Genomic DNA, 18,669 nt, shown 5'->3' with positions numbered 1-18,669 from the left:
AAGAGTTGAAAAGGAAATTTTGAAAAAAAAAAATAGAGAACGACAAGAAGAGAAATTTCACTATTATTTAATTAAATATAAAAGTTTAAAGATTTAAATATCTCAAAATAAATGGAAATTACTATTACGGTCATGAAAAGTAAAAAGTTTAATGTGATATTTAAAAAAAAATTAATTTATTTCATTGAAAAAATGAAAGATAGGTTAGGATAGAAAGAATAAATTAATAATAATATAAATATTAAATACATTTTATTTATTTTCTCAAAACACACTTGATTTAAAATACTACAAATTTGTTATTAAGAAAAAAAAACATGATTTATGGGAGAGTTCCAAACAAATTTTAACCGTCTTTCATCTCAATTGTAAATCCAAAATCGAAAAATACTATGTGATTTTTTCCTACTTTAACCAAACTTATCTACATACATACTATAAATAAATGGTTAAAACTAACAAACATCGTATTAGTAATCATGGAGCACTTTGTCAAATAGGATGAAGGATGAAGTAAGTATGTTGGAGGGGCTGAAGATTAATGTCTAGTTTGAGAGGTTTCCCGTAAACATTAACCTTTTCTTTTATAGTTTCTTGAGAGCGGTTTTTAGAACTGAATTTGAATATAAAATTAAAATGAAGTATTGTATTTGAATATAAAATCAAAATGAGGTTATGAATATACAGATTTCCATTATGTCAAGTAATTAAAACCTTAAATTAAATTCATATTAAAACAAATTGATGAAATAGAAATCAAAGACAAATGAAAAGATTGAATTTTCCATTATCTTTTAGGTTTGTGACACCAATTTCAAGAATGATTTCTATTAACCCTAAGAAAATGAAAAGATTAAATTCTCACATTTTTCATTACCTTTTAAGTTTGTGATATCAATTTTAGGAATGACTCATGTTAACCCTAAGAAAATGAATAAATTCTCATTTAAGTTGATTATGATTATGGAAAATATTAAATTTTGAATTATCTTTTAGATTTGTGATAATAATTTTAAGGGGTTGTTATTCACAACATCCCTTTTGCTAAATGTAACACTTTTTTATACTTTTTTAATAAAGAATTATCTCTAATTTCCTCTAAATATATTAAACCTAAGTCTAGGTTTGTTTTTCAAACATCCATTATAACTTTCATTTTTTTTTATAAAGAAATATATATATTTATAAAAAAAAAACCGGCCACCTGGGTGGCATTCTGGCATCCTGGGAGGCGGCAAGGCGACAGTGATTAGGGTTTGGAGTAGGGATGAAAGTCGAGGACTACCGACGATGGTGGGGCTAAATTTTTTTCCTTATAATAATTATAAATATCGATTTTTTTTTAATTGTTTATCATAGTTACTTTTTGTTTTAAAATATAAGAAGAATATGAAAAACAATTAAGTGTGAAAAAATAAAAGAAATGAAAAAAATGAAAAACAAAGTTTACGTGGGGTGGGGTGGGGTGGGTGTTGAGATATTAGGAATGTTTCCTTATATCATTCTTTCCTTATATCATTTAGTGTTGAGATATTAGGAATGTTTAGATATTAGCAAAGTTGAGATATTAGAAATATTGAGATATTAGGATATTAGTTGTTATTTCCTTATATCATTCTTTCCTTGTATCATTCTTTCTCATTCTTAGAATGGTGATTACCCTCTATATATACTCTGTACATGAACGAATGAAAAGATGAATGAAAAAATATCATTTATCAATTTCAACATGGTATTAGAGTCATGGAACTGAAATCCTGGATATTTTGTCGCTATGGTAATCCAACAGCGATCAACCATCCTAAGACAAGCCCTAATATTGATAAGTCAACCTTCAAATGCACTCGATGCAATAAGACCGATCCCACCAGTCTAGATATCCCACAATTTCAAAGCAACGACTCTTGGTACGACCAGGAAAAAAATGAGGAACCGAGGGTTTGAACCATGGACCTTTAGATCATGTTTAGGTTATCAACACTTTGTTATTAATGATAATAATCGTGACCAATGGAAGAAGGATTCCAAGAAAACCTCGACTGCAACTGTTGCCGAAATAAAAACAGAGGCTAATGTTGCTGAGAAAGCCTCTGCATTGGTAGCCGCTACAGATCATGATGGTAAGTTTTTAAATACTTTTACACCTGTTATTAATAGTGCATGGATAATTGATTCTGGTGCTACAGATCACATGACTTTTGATTCTAGACAGGTTTCACCCCTTAGACCTTCCTCACAAAAAATTGTTTCCACAGCCAATGGTAATACAACCCCAGTCATTGGGGAAGGATCCTTAACTCTTACTGATACTTTGAATTTGGATTCTGTTTTAGTTGTTTCATCTTTAGATTACAATCTTTTGTCAGTTTCTCAAATCACTGCAACCTTATCTTGTATTGTTATTTTTTGGCCTGAATTTTGTGTGATTAAGGACATCCAAACAAGATAGACGATTGGTTGTGGTATTAAGCGGGGAAAACTCTATTACTTGGACTTGCAGTCAAATGATTCAAATAAGTTGCAACAAGCCTTGATGGCAGATGGATCTGAGGGGGAGAAGAAAAAATCTGAAATTTGGTTGTGGCATCGATGTCTGGGACATGTTTCCTTTGGTTATTTAAAAAAATTGTTTACTAGTTTGTTTGCAAAAAGTGATATTTCTGGTTTCCGTTGTGATATTTGTGAATTGGCTAAAAGTCATCGTGCTTCGTTTCCGTTAATTTTAAATAAAAGTCCGTTTCCTTTTATGGTTATACATTCTGATGTTTGGGGTCCATCCAAAGTCCCAACTTTGAGTGGCTCACGTTAGATTGTTACTTTTATTGATGATTGTACCAGAATGACATGGTTGTGCTTGATGAAAACCAAAGATGAAATGAACTTGTTGTTTCAAAAATTTCATAAAGTGATTGAAACTCAGTACAATGCAAAGGTTCGGGTTCTACGTAGTGATAATGGTGGAGAATATCAAAGTTCTGATATTCAAAAGTATTTGGAAGGACATGGCATCATTCATCAAACTACTTGTTCCAATACACCCCAGCAAAATGGAGTCGCTGAACGAAAAAATCGGCACTTGTTAGAGGTTGTTCGTGCTTCCTTGATAGCAGCAAAAACACCGATATCTTATTGGGGAGAAGCAATCACATCTGTCGCATACTTGATCAGTCGGGTACCTTCTAACTCAATTAACTTTCAAACACCTCTCCAAGCTCTTACTAATGCCGTAGTTGCCCCAACTGTCCCAAATCTACCTCCTCGTGTTTTTGGTTGCGTGGCATTTGTGCATCTACACAAGCATCAACGCGCCAAGTTAACTTCCCATGCATTGCAATGTGTGTTTGTTGGATATGCATTGCACAAAAAGGGATATCGATGTTACCATCCTCCAACTCGACAAATGTATATTACAATGGATGTGGTGTTTCATGAAGATTCGATGTATTTTTCATCTGAGTCTGAACTTTAGGGGGAGTACCGTAAGGAAATTCAGACTCTTGATTATGATTATCATATCTCTGAGGAAGATGAATCTGGACAATCTGAATTAGTGAACCAGGAAGTGGGTGAGTTGGATATGAGTGGTCAACAATTTGGGTCCGAAGATGTCTTCATTGAAATACCAAACCAATCGTTGTCTATTGAGGGTGTTCTTAATTTGGAACATGATCCATTCATGAAACGGTTACCACACCGTCATAATAGAGGTATTCCTAAACCCACATATGAACCTGAATTGTCTACCAAAGTCAAATATTCCATGAGCAACTATGTGTCTAACCATCGTTTGTTTGAATCAAATAAGTCATTTGTAAATCAATTATCTACTGTAGCTATTCCTAACAATGTGCAGGAAGCCTTAGCTGATCCAAGGTGGAAAGCAGTCATGAATGAAGAGATGAAATCATTGCAAAAGAATGAAACATGGGAACTCGTAAAATGTCCACCAGGAAAGAAGCCAGTTGGGTGTCGTTAGATCTATACTGTGAAGTACAGGGCAGATGGTAGTATTGAACGATTTAAAGCAAGACTGGTAGCAAAAGGGTACACTCAAACTTATGGAATTGACTACACAGAGACATTTGCATCTGTAGCTAAGATCAACACAGTTCGAGTATTATTGTCTTTAGCTGCAAACCTAGATTGGCCATTACAACAATTCGATGTGAAAAATGTCTTTCTGCATGGCGAGTTATCTGAAGAAGTATACATGGATCTTCCACCAGGATGCATGGTGCCAGAAAAGCAATGTCAAAAGGTGTGCAAATTGAAGAAGTCATTGTATGGGTTGAAGCAATCCCCGAGAGCATGGTTTGGAAGGTTCACAAAGTCAATGAGAGCTTTTGGCTATCGTCAAAGTAATTCAAATCACACTTTGTTCCTGAAAAAGCAACATGGTAAGATTACGACACTCATCGTATATGTGGATGACATGGTAGTTACAGGAAATGATCCTGAAGAAAGAAAAACTCTGCAAAATTATCTATCTAGAGAATTCGAAATGAAATATCTAGGTCCTCTGAAATACTTTCTTGGGATTGAAGTTTCTTGATCAAGTGAAGGAATTTTTCTGTCTCAAAGAAAGTATGCCTTAGATCTTTTACAGGAGACTGGAATGTCAGGATGTCAACCTGTTAATACACCAATAGAAAAAGGTCTGAAATTGTGTGTTGAGTCTAATCAAGTATCAACCGATAAGGGAAGATACCAGAGACTTGTGGGGAGATTAATGTACTTAGCTCATACAAGACCAGATCTTGCGTATGCATTGAGTGTAGTGAGTCAATACATGCGTAATCCTAGAGAGCAACATATGAATGCAGCCATGCGTATTTTGAGGTATTTGAAGAATGCTCCTGGGAAGGGAATTTTGTTCGTTAAAAATGTTGATCATCAGAGTATAGAAGTATATACTGATGCTGATTGGGTCGGTGCAGTGGATGATAGGCAATCTACATTTGGTTACTTTACCTTTGTAGGTGGTAATCTTGTGACATGGAAAAGTAAGAAGCAGAATGTCGTCTCTCGTTCAAGTGCAGAAGTGGAATTTAGAGGTATGACTCTAGGACTTTGTGAGGCATTATGGCTAAGACTCCTCTTACAGGATTTAGGTTACCTATCTAGGCAACCAATCCGATTGTTTTGTGTCAATAAAGCCACATGTGACATTACTCATAATCCAGTACAACATGATCGTACAAAGCATGTCAAGGTGGATAGATTCTTCATTAAGGAAAAGTTGGATGATAAGATTGTGGAATTGCCTAAAATTCGATCAGAAGATCAATTGGCCGATATCCTTATCAAAGCTGTCTCAAGTCAAGTGTTCTCAAAAATTTTAGACAAGTTGGGCATGTGTGACATCTATGCACCAACTTGAGGGAGAGTGTTGAGATATTAGGAATGTTTAGATATTAGGAAAGTTGAGATATTGGGAATATTGAGATATTAGGAATATTGAGATATTAGGAAAGTTGAGATATTAGGATATTAGTTGTTATTTTCTTATATCATTCTTTTCTTGTATTATTATTTCACATTCTTAGAATGGTGATTACCCTCTATATATACTCTGTACACGAACAAATGAAAAGATGAATGAAAAAATATCATTTATCAATTTCAACAGTGGGTAGAGATGAAAAGAAAAATAAAAATAAAAGAAAAAGAATGCTAAAATGTGGGGTGGGGGTTGGGAAAAAAAAAAGGTGCAATTGGAACATAAGGTTTGAGAGGAGAGAGAGGAGAGAAATAAGGGAGAGTAGTTTAGGAATGTAAAATATTGGATTAGTAAAAATGGTGTTGCGAATTGTAATTGGGTAAATGGTTTGTGTTACGTTAAATAATTAAAATCGTAACAAAAATGAAAGGATTAAATTATTTTAAAAAGATTAAATTATTATTTAAGTTTATTATTAGTATTGATAAGGGTATTTTAGGAAATAAAAAAATGAAAAATAGTGAATCAAATCCCACTTTGTTTTCTATCATTATTCTCTTGTTTTTTTCTTTTTCTTTTTAAATCTAGCATTCCTCATATTTTTAATGAAAAAGGGAAATTTAATTTAATGAAAAAATGATAGGGTCTATGATTGTTTTTTAAATTTTTTTAAAAGTATTTTATATGATAAAAGTCTGTTTGAAAACTAAAAATATTTTTAATATTTTTAAATATTTTTGAAAATTATTTTTATGTTTAATGTTTTATTTTTAATCATTTTGTATATTTGTATAATTATTTTTTAAATCATTATTCAAAAAACAAAGAAAAATAATAAAAAACAACTAAAATATATATATTTTAAATAATTAAAAAAATATTTTTTAATTATCAAATATTCTTATTTAAAAATAAATAAAAAATTGTGATTTATTATCCTTTTGGGTTTTTTTTTTTTAAATTTAGTATTAGTCATATTTTCTATAAGTTTTTGAGAAAAAGGAAATTTAATTTAATGAAAAAACGGTAGGATTTGTGATTGTTTTTTTAAAATTTTTTTAAATATTTTATATAATAAAAGTCTGTTTGGAAACCAAAAATATTTTTAATATTTTAAAATTGTTTTGAAAATCATTTTAATGTACAATGTTTTATTTTTAATTATTATACATATTTGTATAATTCTTTTTTAAATCATCACTCAGAAAACAAAGAAAATGATTAAAAGATATTTTTTTAAAACAACAAAAGTTATTTTCAAAGTTATGTTCAACAAAAAAAAAATACCTAATAACGCCATAATGGTTATGTTAAAACTTTAATTATTTTCAAAGTTATCAAAAACACACACAGGGATATCTTTACAAACCAAAAGGAGAACTGAGCATCCAACGACGTCGTATTGTGGCAAATAGATACATAAATAAAACAAAAGGCTGAAACGTCGTCTTCAACAAAAAAACCCAGATGGATTCACTGTGTAGCAGCTGCAAAAAGTGATCAGCTAATGTGGGCGAACGATTGATTGGTGGATTTCTGGGTCAAACAATCAAACGGTTCGGATCACATTAAAGAGGGGAATGAACGGCTGGGATGGGGAGATGGGAATAAGGGGAAAAGAGAAAAAAAAAATTTGGACCATTTCTCGATTTGTGCGTGTCATCCTTGCGCAGGGGCCATGCTAATCTTCTCTGTATCGTTCCAATTTTATCGGATGTCTCCGAAGAGACAAGTTCCAATCATTTGGAGTTGCTATATAAAACCCGAATTTAGCTTCTGCGCAGTCGATGTGGGAGGAGTCGCTTGGGAACGACGTCGTTTCGCTTTGGTCTGGACATCGAGCCCACGGCGCCGTCACCACAACTCATTTGGGTTGAATTTAGAAATGGCATGTTTGTCCTTGGTGAGACCACTGTTCTTTCTTTGCTCATTTTGTGAGGTGGTTGTGGAGGAGTGGTCTTGCATGGAAACCAGGGAAAGAAGATTGTTGGTGTTGGCAAGGGATTTCAATATAACTTTTCTTTTCTTTTTTCCAAAAAATGGACCCAATAGTTCCTTGTTCCATCCAACAGCTAGGTTTCATTTCTGATATATCAACCACCATAAATGTTTCTTCATGGCTATTTCACCATCTAATTCACAAATAAACCTATAAATGACATTTTTGCAATTACAAACAAACTTAAATATCAAAAAGCCTTACTGATTATACTCAACAAATTTTAAATTATTTTTCTTTCTATTTGTTACTCTCCACACATCATTTTATGCTTTTTCATCTTTATTTTGATGATTTTCCTTTTATTATTTTTGGGTTGCTTGATAAAGAGACAAGCATTGAGCCAACTTGTTACATCATACATGTGATGTACGACATTAATATTAATATATGTAAATATTACTTTGTATTCAATAAAAATCTCTCCCCATCTCTAAAAACGGTAACAAAAAAAAAACTTGCCAGATTGTTGTTTATGACCCACAAATTAGAGGGTGGATTTTGATGAGGTGTGAACAAAGAAATTGAAGGAAAAAAATTCTTCATAAACCATTAAAAAACGGGGACGTCAATCTTAATCTTACATTAAAAAACGACTTCGTGCCTTTCTACGATACGTGCGTAATTGACTTGTGATCAAATGTAGGCTGCTTGGTCAACGACTTGAACGTCACTGATGATCCCAACAGCAAGGTTCCGCACTCAATGTTGAACGTGTCGTAACGGAGGAAAAACTCCACCATCATTACCCTGGACAGCAGGACCACCAGATCCTTTCCCGGACACTGTTTGTTCTCCACCGTTGGATCATCTGACTCGCGTCCATTAGACCAATACACGTACTCGAGCATTTTCTCTCCATCGCCCATGAACCTATGGGCCACAAACTCCTCAGGATTGTCGAAAACCTTGGGATCCTTGGTGGCAAATGGCTGATATCCGAATATCATCTCCCCTTTCTTGATCTCAAATGCAGCGTCATGGCTGTGGATCACCATATCCTCCTTGGCCTTCCCGTACTGGAATGGAACCGGAGGCTCAATCCTCAGAGCCTCATACACAACCGATTTAGTCAAAGCCATTTTGTCCAACGCCGCAAATGTCACTCCTCCCTCAGCCTTAACGATGCTCCTGATCTCATCAGCCAACTGGCCGTGTAATTTCTCTCCGGCTAAGCCAACCCACTTGATCAAAGCAGGAAACAGGGTCTTCATGCCACCGTATGCGTTGAAACCAGCAAGAAACACAAGGTTATGGCAAGCTTCATCTCTCTTGATCCCCATGCTCTCAGCTTCATCTAATATCGAGGACGCGGATGCGTAAAAAGCATGGTAAAGGTTCTTATAATCGGATTTTACGAATAATGAGGGTAAGGGAAAGGTGTGTAGAAGTAAATCTTCTACAACGTTTGGTAACATGGACAAACCAAGTGTGATGAGAGGAGCGAGTTGGAGGAACAACCATTTTGTAACAAGATTGGGTCCATTTGATCCGAGTTTGGTCTCGGAGGGATGCTTATCGCAGAAGAGTTTGAAGACGAAGTTGAAAGACATGTTATCAGATATGCCATTGAAGTCGGCTTTCCCTTTTCTGGAAGCATCGTCTTCGAGGGTGATGAAGAGCTCTGTTAAGCAGCTACGAAACACAGAAATGAAGTTATGGTGTCGAGCTGCGAGCGAAGACATGAACAAGCGTTTGAGAAGGGCGTGGTTGGGCTCGGAAGGGTCGAGATATGCACAGACACGGTAGCCACCGGTGAAGGCGGTGGAGGGCATGTATGTGCCGTCGAGGACATTTCTCTTTTCAATTCTGGAGGTGTCGAAAAGGATGGGAAAGCTGATGGCGTCGAGGAGGACAACGACATTAGGGTTGGAAGCCATGGAAGGGCCGGGTGGCATGTTGGCTCTGAAGACCGTGGATTGGTATTTCTGCATGCGAGTTCTGAAGAACTGGTCACGGCCTTCATTGTAGAAGTAGTCGAAACGATCCTTAATGGGCCCAAAGAAGGGTGAGCCACAATCACCCGGGATGGATCGCAGTGGAAGTTTTGATGATGAAGATGAGTTGTCGAAATTGAGGGGAAGAGAGGAAGAAGAAGAGGACATGGTGGTGGCTATGGAGGGTGGAGGGTGGAGCAGAGAAAGCCAAGGTCACAAAGTAAGTACAAAATTGCTAAGAAGACGAAGAAGATTGTTGTTAAATGGAGCAGGAGAGGTCCACTCTTAATGATATAAACAACTAGTGCACTACTTACTCAAATTTAATATGCGTCCACAAGAATCACACCTTAGCTTTGAATATCATGAGATGCAATAGTGTCAGTAAAGAAAGACCATACTACTTTAATTTCCACGCCTTTTTAAATAATATTGCCACTTTTTCTGATCACAATCGTGTTCTGAACTCAGAATATGCTGCAGCACGAGCCTGAAACTTCCTGTGAGGCACCACCCAGCTCACTTGCATCAACCCACTCCATGTGGGCGCTTAAAAACCTTTTAATTCACCACATATTCCGCGGAAAACGACAATGCACCGACTGAAAAGACACCACGTTTTCTATCATGCATTTTTACCCCATGACTGGTGTTTGAAGCCTGAAGAGGATCAGATACATATCCTCCAATTTTTTTTTTATTATATTTCTTATTTGCATTGATTGGATATTTCCAAATCTTTGGTTCGAATGGATCACCCATCCCCATTATATAAATTAACTTTCATCCAATTATATATAAATATATATATATATATTTGATATGACCATATGATTCGAGTGAACATATTTTTTGCAAGTTTTGATTGAATATAAATGAGTTAAATATATTCTATTTAATAAATAGGTCTTTTTTTTTTATCAATTTGTATAATACAAATTTGAGTCGAATTGACTCATTTAATAAACTCATTGGTCTCATTTATTAGTTTAATTGTATTTTTAAACTATTTAACCTATATTTGACTCATTTAATAATTATGTGGTATTTAAGTTTATATTTTTGAAATGATTATTATTTATATGGAGTTTGGGTCGATGTATATAGTAAAATAGCTTTGACACAATAAAAATACGATCCACCAATACGAATTGTCACCCTTAGTAATATCTGAATTTATTTGGATTTTAAAAAAATAAAAGAAAAATATCAGTTCATCACTAATCAAATTGTTTTTATTCTAAACTTATTTTATCATTCACAATGTTTGAAAAAACTCATCCCATTATCACTCCTAATCATCTCTTGAGACAAAAAGGTATTATCATTTTCTAATTTGAAACAATTACGCAATCCACCGTGATGAGTCGTTGAAAGTATTGAAATGCATGATAAAATGCTATATAACTACCCTAATGGTGTCAAGTTTGGCAAACCAATTATAAAAAATTGTAATAACATATCTTTTGCTTAACAAATTAGATTGTCCAAACGTGTCGTCTCAATATATCGAATTATTTCAATTTTAAATTCAACATTTGAGTCATGGCTAACATAAAAGTTGGATTTAGATTCATTTACGCCCTCTTTTAGAAGAAAGATCTCTCTATCCCCTATTGAAAAAAAAAAAGGGAAAAATTCTTAAAAAAATAAAAATCTTGTTTGACGAAGCATTTGACTTTTGTATTTAATAATAGAAAAGATAGAAATAGAAATAATTAGTGTTGTATTATCATTAACCTAGTTATATATAATTAATTTTTTTTTTCATTTTCTCTGTTTTTAAGGTATATAACTTTTTTTGTGAAAAATTAGGAAAATTTCTTCTGATTTCTTGTTATTTCTAAACTTTTTGTAGCAATAAATAAATAAATAAAGAAATAAATAAAATTATTAATATTTCTTGTTATTTTTAAAAATTCTCTTGATTTTTAAATTTTTTTTAAAAAAAGCTAAATATTTTAGCAATATTTTTAATATTAAATTTGATATATTTTATATTTTCATCTTCATTATAAATAATATTGAGAATTATTTATTTTATTAAATGATATTTAGGGTACTATTTGAAAATTTTAAAAATTATTAAAAAAAAATGAGTTTGGACTCAGGAAAATATATATAAAAAAAAAAACCTCAAATTTTTTAAATCAATATTATCTTATATATTTAAATATAATTTTAAATACATACACTTTTTTAATTAATAACTAGATTCCTTCACATAAATATTTTTATTTCTTTTAAATATTATTATTATTATTATTATATTTCTTTTAATTTTCTTTTCAGATTTTCTTGACTACCAATAATCACATTAAGAATTTTATATAAAAATAAATAAAAACAACAATATGTTACTTTTTTATTTGTATCTCTACGATGAAACCAAGAAAAAAAAAATTCTCTAAACTATCAAAGTCCTTGGAATTAACCTTAACTTGTCATAATCAAAAAAATTCCCAAAGATATTATAAAGAAAATTATAAACCTTATTCCCAATAAACTCAAATTCATCTACTCTTCGCTAGGGTTTTACCTACTTTTAATGTCAACACTCTTTAAATTACCTCACTTTTATTATGAAGTTTGTTTATGAGGGAAAAAGAAAAGTGTTTAAACTTTTCTTAGGTGTTTGTTTCTAGAGAAAAAAAAAATCTCAAATAATAATAATAATAATAATAAATATATAAAAGAAAAAGAAATAATTAAGTGAAGGAATCTAATTGCCAATTGATGTTGCCAACATGACAAGTAAAATGAGTATTTTAAGGAATAATTAAAGAACTCATTAAAAAAATTTATGTTTTTCAAATTGTTTTTAAATAAATGAATATAATATCAATTTAAAATTTTTGAAGTATTTTTTTTTATATATTTTCATATTAGTGAATCAAAGTTTACTTTTCCCAAAATTATTTGTTTTCTATCATTATCCTCTTGGTTTTTTTTTTTTATTATCCTTTTGGTTTTTTTTTTTTTTTAAATTTAGTATTAGTCATATTTTCTATAAGTTTTTGAGAAAAAGGAAATTTAATTTAATGAAAAAACGGTAGGATTTGTGATTGTTTTTTAAAATAATTTTTAAATATTTTATATAATAAAAGTCTGTTTGGAAAAAAAATATTTTTAATATTTTAAAATTGTTTTGAAAATCATTTTAATGTACAATGTTTTATTTTTAATCATTATACATATTTGTATAATTCTTTTTTAAATCATCACTCAGAAAATGATTAAAAGATATTTTTTAAAAACAACAAAAGTTATTTTCAAAGTTATGTTCAAAAAAAAAAAAATACCTAATAACGCCATAATGGTTATGTTAAAACTTTAATTATTTTCAAAGTTATCAAAAACACACAGGGATATCTTTACAAACCAAAAGGAGAACTGAGCATCCAACGACGTCGTATTGTGGCAAATAGATACATAAATAAAACAAAAGGCTGAAACGTCGTCTTCAACAAAAAAACCCAGATGGATTCACTGTGTAGCAGCTGCAAAAAGTGATCAGCTAATGTGGGCGTACGATCGATTGATGGATTTCTGGGTCAAACAATCAAACGGTTCGGATCACATTAAAGCGGGGATTGAACGGCTGAGATGGGGAGATGGGAGTAAGGGGGAAAGTGGAAAAAAAATTTGGACCATTTCTCGATTTGTGCGTGTCATCCTTGCGCAGGGGCCATGCTAATCTTCTCTGTATCGTTCCAATTTTATCGGATGTCTCCGAAGAGACAAGCTCTAAGCGTTTGCTCCTGATATAAAAAAGGTGAATTTAGTCTATACGCAGTCGATGTGGGAAGAGTCGTTTGGGAACGACGTCGTTTCGCTTGGTCTGGGCATCGAGCCCACGGCCCGTCACCACAACTCATTTGGGTTGAATTTAGAATTGGCATGTTCGTCCTTGGTGTTCCCCACCAGAAGGTGAGATTACTTTTTCTTCGTTGCTTTTCATCTTTATTATGGTTGTTGTCATATAATGCTTTCAGATTTGGGCATTCTTTTTGTTCTTAGGGTTTGGGAATTGCATTCTCAGCCCTAATTTTGCTGGTAATTGAAAGAAACTGAAAAAAATTGTAGGTGAATTTTCCAGGGGCTAGTGTTTATCATAAGTCTAATTAAATAACTTAAATTCAAGAAACTACCAGCACTGCAAAAATCCACTTTTGTATTGGATTTCTTATGTAGGATACCGAGGGTGGTAGCTTAAAATCCATTGACTGCTGATCAAAAACCAACTTGAAGCAAAACCATGGCAAAAAGATTTTGAATATCATCTCTTGCGGAGCTCTTAGATAGAGATTGCAGAGACATGATGATTAGGGAATTGAACTGCTCCATCCTCATGCATGGTTGTCAGGAAAGCTGTACATGGTGTAGATTTCCAAAGCTAAAATGGGAGTCCAGGCAGTCATCCCTAGTGTTGAGATTAAAGGCTTGTGTCAAATGTTTTCTTTTCTTCTCTACCCTTATATGAGGCCAATGTTGATGCTACTTCTTTTCAAAAGTTTCTAGCCATACACCTCTTAGTCAACCGGAACGATTAGGATTTGGATTTTGGTTTTTTAGCCCAAAATCGATTTTTCAAGCTCCAAATTGGCCCAAACCAACACACACATACATGTACAAAACCTTAGATATAATTTTTGGCGCCACTATATAAATGTCTTATAATCTAAAGCACTAATAACACAATTTTGGAAGATCCACTAATTTTCCCAGGCTGAATTAAAATTGAGTTGGGAATGGTTGTTTCACCAAAGAATTCTCTTGTCCTATTGTCCTTTCTTCTTTCTCTTATGTTTTTCACCTTTTTTTTTTCTTCACACTTGTCTCATTTTTATCCATAATATAGTTGTAAAAATATTTGTAATGATGTGTATTCATATTTTTCACGCATGTCCCTACTCAAACAGTAAGATTCGTTTTTATTGATGAAACAGCGGTTTTTTTTCTTTCATGGAGCTCGTTACAAGGCTGACATAAATACTTAGTCCATGTTAACTAGTGGATGAGTCTTGGATTTGTGATATCAAGAAAGAAGGTTACAAGCTTGTGTACTTCACTTGCGCCCTTTTTTCTTTCTTGCCCATAAATAGGAAAGAGGAAAAAAAATCATGTGTTTCCTTTTGAGGGGTCTTCTCTCGTGTCCCAAAAAGGAGAATCCCCTTTATTGTAATTAATATTTATATAGAGTTAATCTTTGATTCCCCACCTCATATGTTGAATGAATGATGTCATTCATTTTTGTTTAGAGAAGTCATCGAGATGTCATTTGTTTTTTAGATAAGTCAAGAAAATTATTCATGGAGATGACATTCGTTTTTTAGATAAGTCAAGGAAATTATTCATGTTCTCTAGACAAGGGGTGTATTCTTTAAAATACAAGGTTAGTACACTTGGAATGACTTTAGGTAAGATCATATTACCTAGAACTAAAAAGTCTTTATGCGAGAAAAATATTTTGATAGGGTCACTTGCTCCCTAGTGGGTGCATTGTAGCATGATGCCATGCAAATAAGGGAATGTGGCTAATTATTATTATTTTTTACATCCTTCTCATGTTTTCTAAGAACTTGGTGGTCTTGCTTTTATTTATTATTTTTGTAATTATGATGGAATAATTTTTAGTTTTACTAATAAGCTTTAGTGTTCATAAAAAGACAAATTTCCTCACCTCGTATTCATGGGAACACGAGTTCTAAACATGATCCCTCTATTTGTCCATTTTCTCTTGCCTATATGTTCATCCCTAGAGAATTTATAGGTTAGAAAAAATGATTTTGTGTTATTGATGAAGTTCTCGACATTGTAATGCCACATGGTACAAGGACTATAACATATATTTTTTCTCAAATGTTCTTGATGGGAAATAATTAGCTTGAATCATTATAAAAACTGCTCATTGAACTTTTGTGTTCTTAGGTAGATGATCTTTTAGCTTATGTTGTTTGGTCTTTATGTTAAAAACTCGAGTCTTCATTTTTCCATTTCATTTTTTTTCTTGTTAGGCCTTTGGCCTCAGGTGGGTATTTAGTCTTTGTTGGGTACTTAATGGTTACTATGTGACAATGAACTCATACTGAAGTTTTGATCAGCCTAATGGTCAACCAATCAATCCCCTCTTCATGGTCTTTCGGACTTTTGCATGGGAAAACTTTCTTTCTATCAAAGGTGGCCTTTTGGACCCATTACTATATCTATAATTTTGAATCCTTCTTTAGATGGTGCACTAAATTATCCCACTTGGCTTCTCAAATTAAGTGGCAACACATTAACTGGTAGATAGGAGTTGGGTTCGTGATGTGGAGAAGACCATTTACAAGCTCGTGTACTTTAGGAATGACCTTGTAATCTAGCTGAATTTGGATTGGGATCCACTGACCTCTATTTAGAGCGGATGAGACTTTTAAAATTTTTTAAATAATTTTTAAAACTCATTATCTTTTTAAAATAAATTTGTAAGAATTTATGTTGAAGTTATTGAAGTGACCCCTAATAAAAGGTCGTGTTCTCAATAACATAGCTACATAATCCCAAGGGACATCTTTTATATTATACGAAGTTATCATTCCTTCTTATCAAAAGATGACACGAAGTTATCATTCCTTCCTATCAAAAGATGACACATGGACACCTAATAAATATAAATATTAAAAACATTTAGGAAAATGATAATCGAAAATTAATGTACTTATCGTTATTACTATTTTTCTAAAAGAAAAGAAAACGAAAAGTGTATCAAAACAAAAATCATATCCAAATAGACACTAAGTTTATTTGTTATTTGTTCTCAATAAGGGTTTTTTGTTTTTTTAGAAAAAAAAAAGAAAGAAAAGGAATATGTTGGATGATCAAACACTATAAAATAATTTTTTATTTATAAAACATAAAATATGATATTTTCTAATAATATGTTTTAGTTGTTTTTTATTTTTATTTTAAAGTTATTTTAAAAAATAATTATACAAATATAAAGAATGATTAAAATAAAGTATTACAAATAAATTTTATTTTTAAAAATATTTAAAAGCCTTTTAAAAAATAAATTAAAAACATTTTAAGTTTATGAACAAGCTTTTATTATATAAAATATTATAAGATAATTTTTAAATACAGTTTCCAAATGAAACTTTAAATATCTATTTTTTTTATTACGTTAATTTTGAGTTCATGTTATTATTATTATTTTTTTTTCATGGTACGTTATTATTTTAATTATATGAGCATGGCTTTTTATTTTTCATTTTTGGCATTAAACTCGAGGAAAATCGATGTAATAGTAAATTCATGTTTCATCAGAAAGAAATGTTACATGGATTCGAATCCATAAATAAATAAATAAAAAACCAGAAAACACATTATCTTGTAAAACATACAAAGCACACCGGACGATACGTACACCTTAGATCACTGTATTTGAACTGGAAGAAATATGACGTTGACCATGATCAAGTGTAACTGGTCTTGGTCAACGACTTGAAAAGCAGAGATGATCCTAACAGCATGGTCCCAGACTCAACTTCGAAAGTATCGTAACGAAGGAAAATCTCCACCAGCATTAACCTGGAGATCAGCACCACCAGATCCTTCCCTGAGCACTGTTTATTCTCCGCCGTCGGATTATCCGTCTCTCGTCCATTAGACCAGTACACGTACTTAAGCAATTTCTCCCCCTCACCCATGAACCTATGGGCCACAAACTCCTCAGGGTTCTCGAAAACCTTAGGATCCTTGGTGGCAAAGGGTTGATATCCAAAGATCATCTCCCCTTTCTTGATCTCAAACGCGGCATCATGGCTGTGGATCACCATATCCTCCCTGGCCTTCCCATACTGGAACGGAACCGGAGGCTCAATCCTCAGAGCCTCATAAACCATTGATTTAGTCAAAGCCATCTTATCCAACGCTGCAAATGTCACTCCTCCCTCAGCCTTGATAACGGTCCTTATTTCATCAGCGAGTTCGCGGTGTAGCTTCTCTCCTGCTAACCCAACCCACTTGATCAAAGCGGGAAAAAAAACCTTCATGCCACCGAACGAATTGAAACCAGCTAGGAATACAAGGTTGTGGCAAGCTTCATCTCTCTTTATCCCCATTCTTTCACCTTCATCCAATACTGAAGAGGCCGATTCATAAAAGGCCTTATAAAGCTTATTATAATCGGACTTTACCAAGAATGGTGGGAAGGGAAATGTGTGTAGAAGCAAATCATCTATGAAGTTTGGTAAAATGGACAACCCAAGAGTCAAGAGAGGAGAAAGTTGGAGGAACAGCCATTTTAAGAAAATATTGGGTCCTTCTGATCGGATTTTAGCGTCGGAAGGATCTTTTCCGCAAATCAATCTAAAGACGAAGTTGAAATACATGTCATCGGCAATGTCGTTGAAGTTAGCTTTCCCCTTTCTGGAAACATCGTCTTCTATGGTGGAGAAGAGGTCCGGCAAGCCGCTACGGAAGACGGGAATGAAGTCGCGATGGCGAGATGCGAGTAGAGAGAAGGAGAAGCGTTTGAGAAGATCGTGTTTGGGTTCGGAGGGGTCGAGATATGGAAGGACGCGGTACCCGCCTGTTAAGTCGGTGGAGGGCATGAAAGTCCCGACGAAGACGTTTCTCTTCTCGACTTTGGAGGAGTCGAAAAGAACGGGAAAGCTGACGGTGTCGAGAAGAACAACCACCTTGGAGTCGGAAGAGATGAAGGGGCCTGGCGGCATGTTGGCTCTGAAGACTGTGGAATGATATTTCTGCATCCGGGTTTTGAAGAACTCATCCTGCCCTTGATTGTAAAAGTAGTCGAAACGATTCCTTATGGGACCAAAGAAGGGTAATCCATAATCTCCTGGAATTTTCCGTAACGGAAGCTCTGGTCGAGAAGAGGAAGAAGAAGAAGACGAGGATGACATTGCGAAAATCCGGAAGGGGTGGGGTACTGCAACAGCAATGGATTGAAGAATGGTGATAGAAGAATGACAGATCCAGAAGGTATTATTCGTAGGTGAAAGATATCAAAATTGTTCTACAAATAAAAAGGAATGCAGACTTGGAACGACACGCAACCGTGCTCGCCACCGCTGTAGATGTCTGCAATTTATTGAGCAGTTGAAGTATTCAAAGGACACACACCATTGATAAGCAAAGCCATGGCGTTGAATGGCTTCAACACACTAATAAATTATGAAGGATGGTGCAATTATTCACCACCTTTTCTATCATACGCTTACACTATGACTGTTGTTCGAACGTGATCAGATCAAATTTTTTTATCATATTTGTTGACCGCATGAACG

The 18,669-nt window shown here is 33.5% G+C and overlaps 2 protein-coding genes and 2 non-coding genes across 4 annotated transcripts; all 4 read right to left on the bottom strand.

The window, feature by feature from the left end:
* Positions 1-7,067: 7,067 nt before the first annotated feature.
* Positions 7,068-7,170, bottom strand: LOC132253580 (U6 spliceosomal RNA). The gene has a single exon (XR_009465442.1). It is a non-coding gene; the product is annotated as a U6 spliceosomal RNA (small nuclear RNA).
* Positions 7,171-7,963: 793 nt separating this feature from the next.
* LOC100264033 (allene oxide synthase 3-like) lies at positions 7,964-9,598 on the bottom strand. The gene has a single exon (XM_002281165.5). The coding sequence runs from the start codon at positions 9,542-9,544 to the stop codon at positions 8,048-8,050; it is 1,497 nt and encodes a 498-aa protein (XP_002281201.1). The 5' UTR covers positions 9,545-9,598; the 3' UTR covers positions 7,964-8,047.
* Positions 9,599-13,015: 3,417 nt separating this feature from the next.
* LOC132253581 (U6 spliceosomal RNA) lies at positions 13,016-13,118 on the bottom strand. The gene has a single exon (XR_009465443.1). It is a non-coding gene; the product is annotated as a U6 spliceosomal RNA (small nuclear RNA).
* Positions 13,119-16,643: 3,525 nt separating this feature from the next.
* LOC100241751 (allene oxide synthase 3) lies at positions 16,644-18,459 on the bottom strand. The gene has a single exon (XM_002281154.5). The coding sequence runs from the start codon at positions 18,283-18,285 to the stop codon at positions 16,834-16,836; it is 1,452 nt and encodes a 483-aa protein (XP_002281190.1). The 5' UTR covers positions 18,286-18,459; the 3' UTR covers positions 16,644-16,833.
* Positions 18,460-18,669: the final 210 nt, after the last annotated feature.

This window comes from Vitis vinifera, chromosome 3 (assembly GCF_030704535.1).
Source record: "Vitis vinifera cultivar Pinot Noir 40024 chromosome 3, ASM3070453v1".
Classification (NCBI taxonomy): domain Eukaryota; kingdom Viridiplantae; phylum Streptophyta; class Magnoliopsida; order Vitales; family Vitaceae; genus Vitis; species Vitis vinifera.
Note: the sequence above shows the minus strand (reverse complement) of the source record. Positions and strands in the feature narration are given on the sequence as shown.

Bases quoted from the DNA above. Each gene is read 5' to 3' on its own strand.
- LOC100264033 (XM_002281165.5), bottom strand. From the start codon at position 9,544: ATGTCCTCTTCTTCTTCCTCTCTTCCCCTCAATTTCGACAACTCATCT.
- LOC100241751 (XM_002281154.5), bottom strand. From the start codon at position 18,285: ATGTCATCCTCGTCTTCTTCTTCTTCCTCTTCTCGACCAGAGCTTCCG.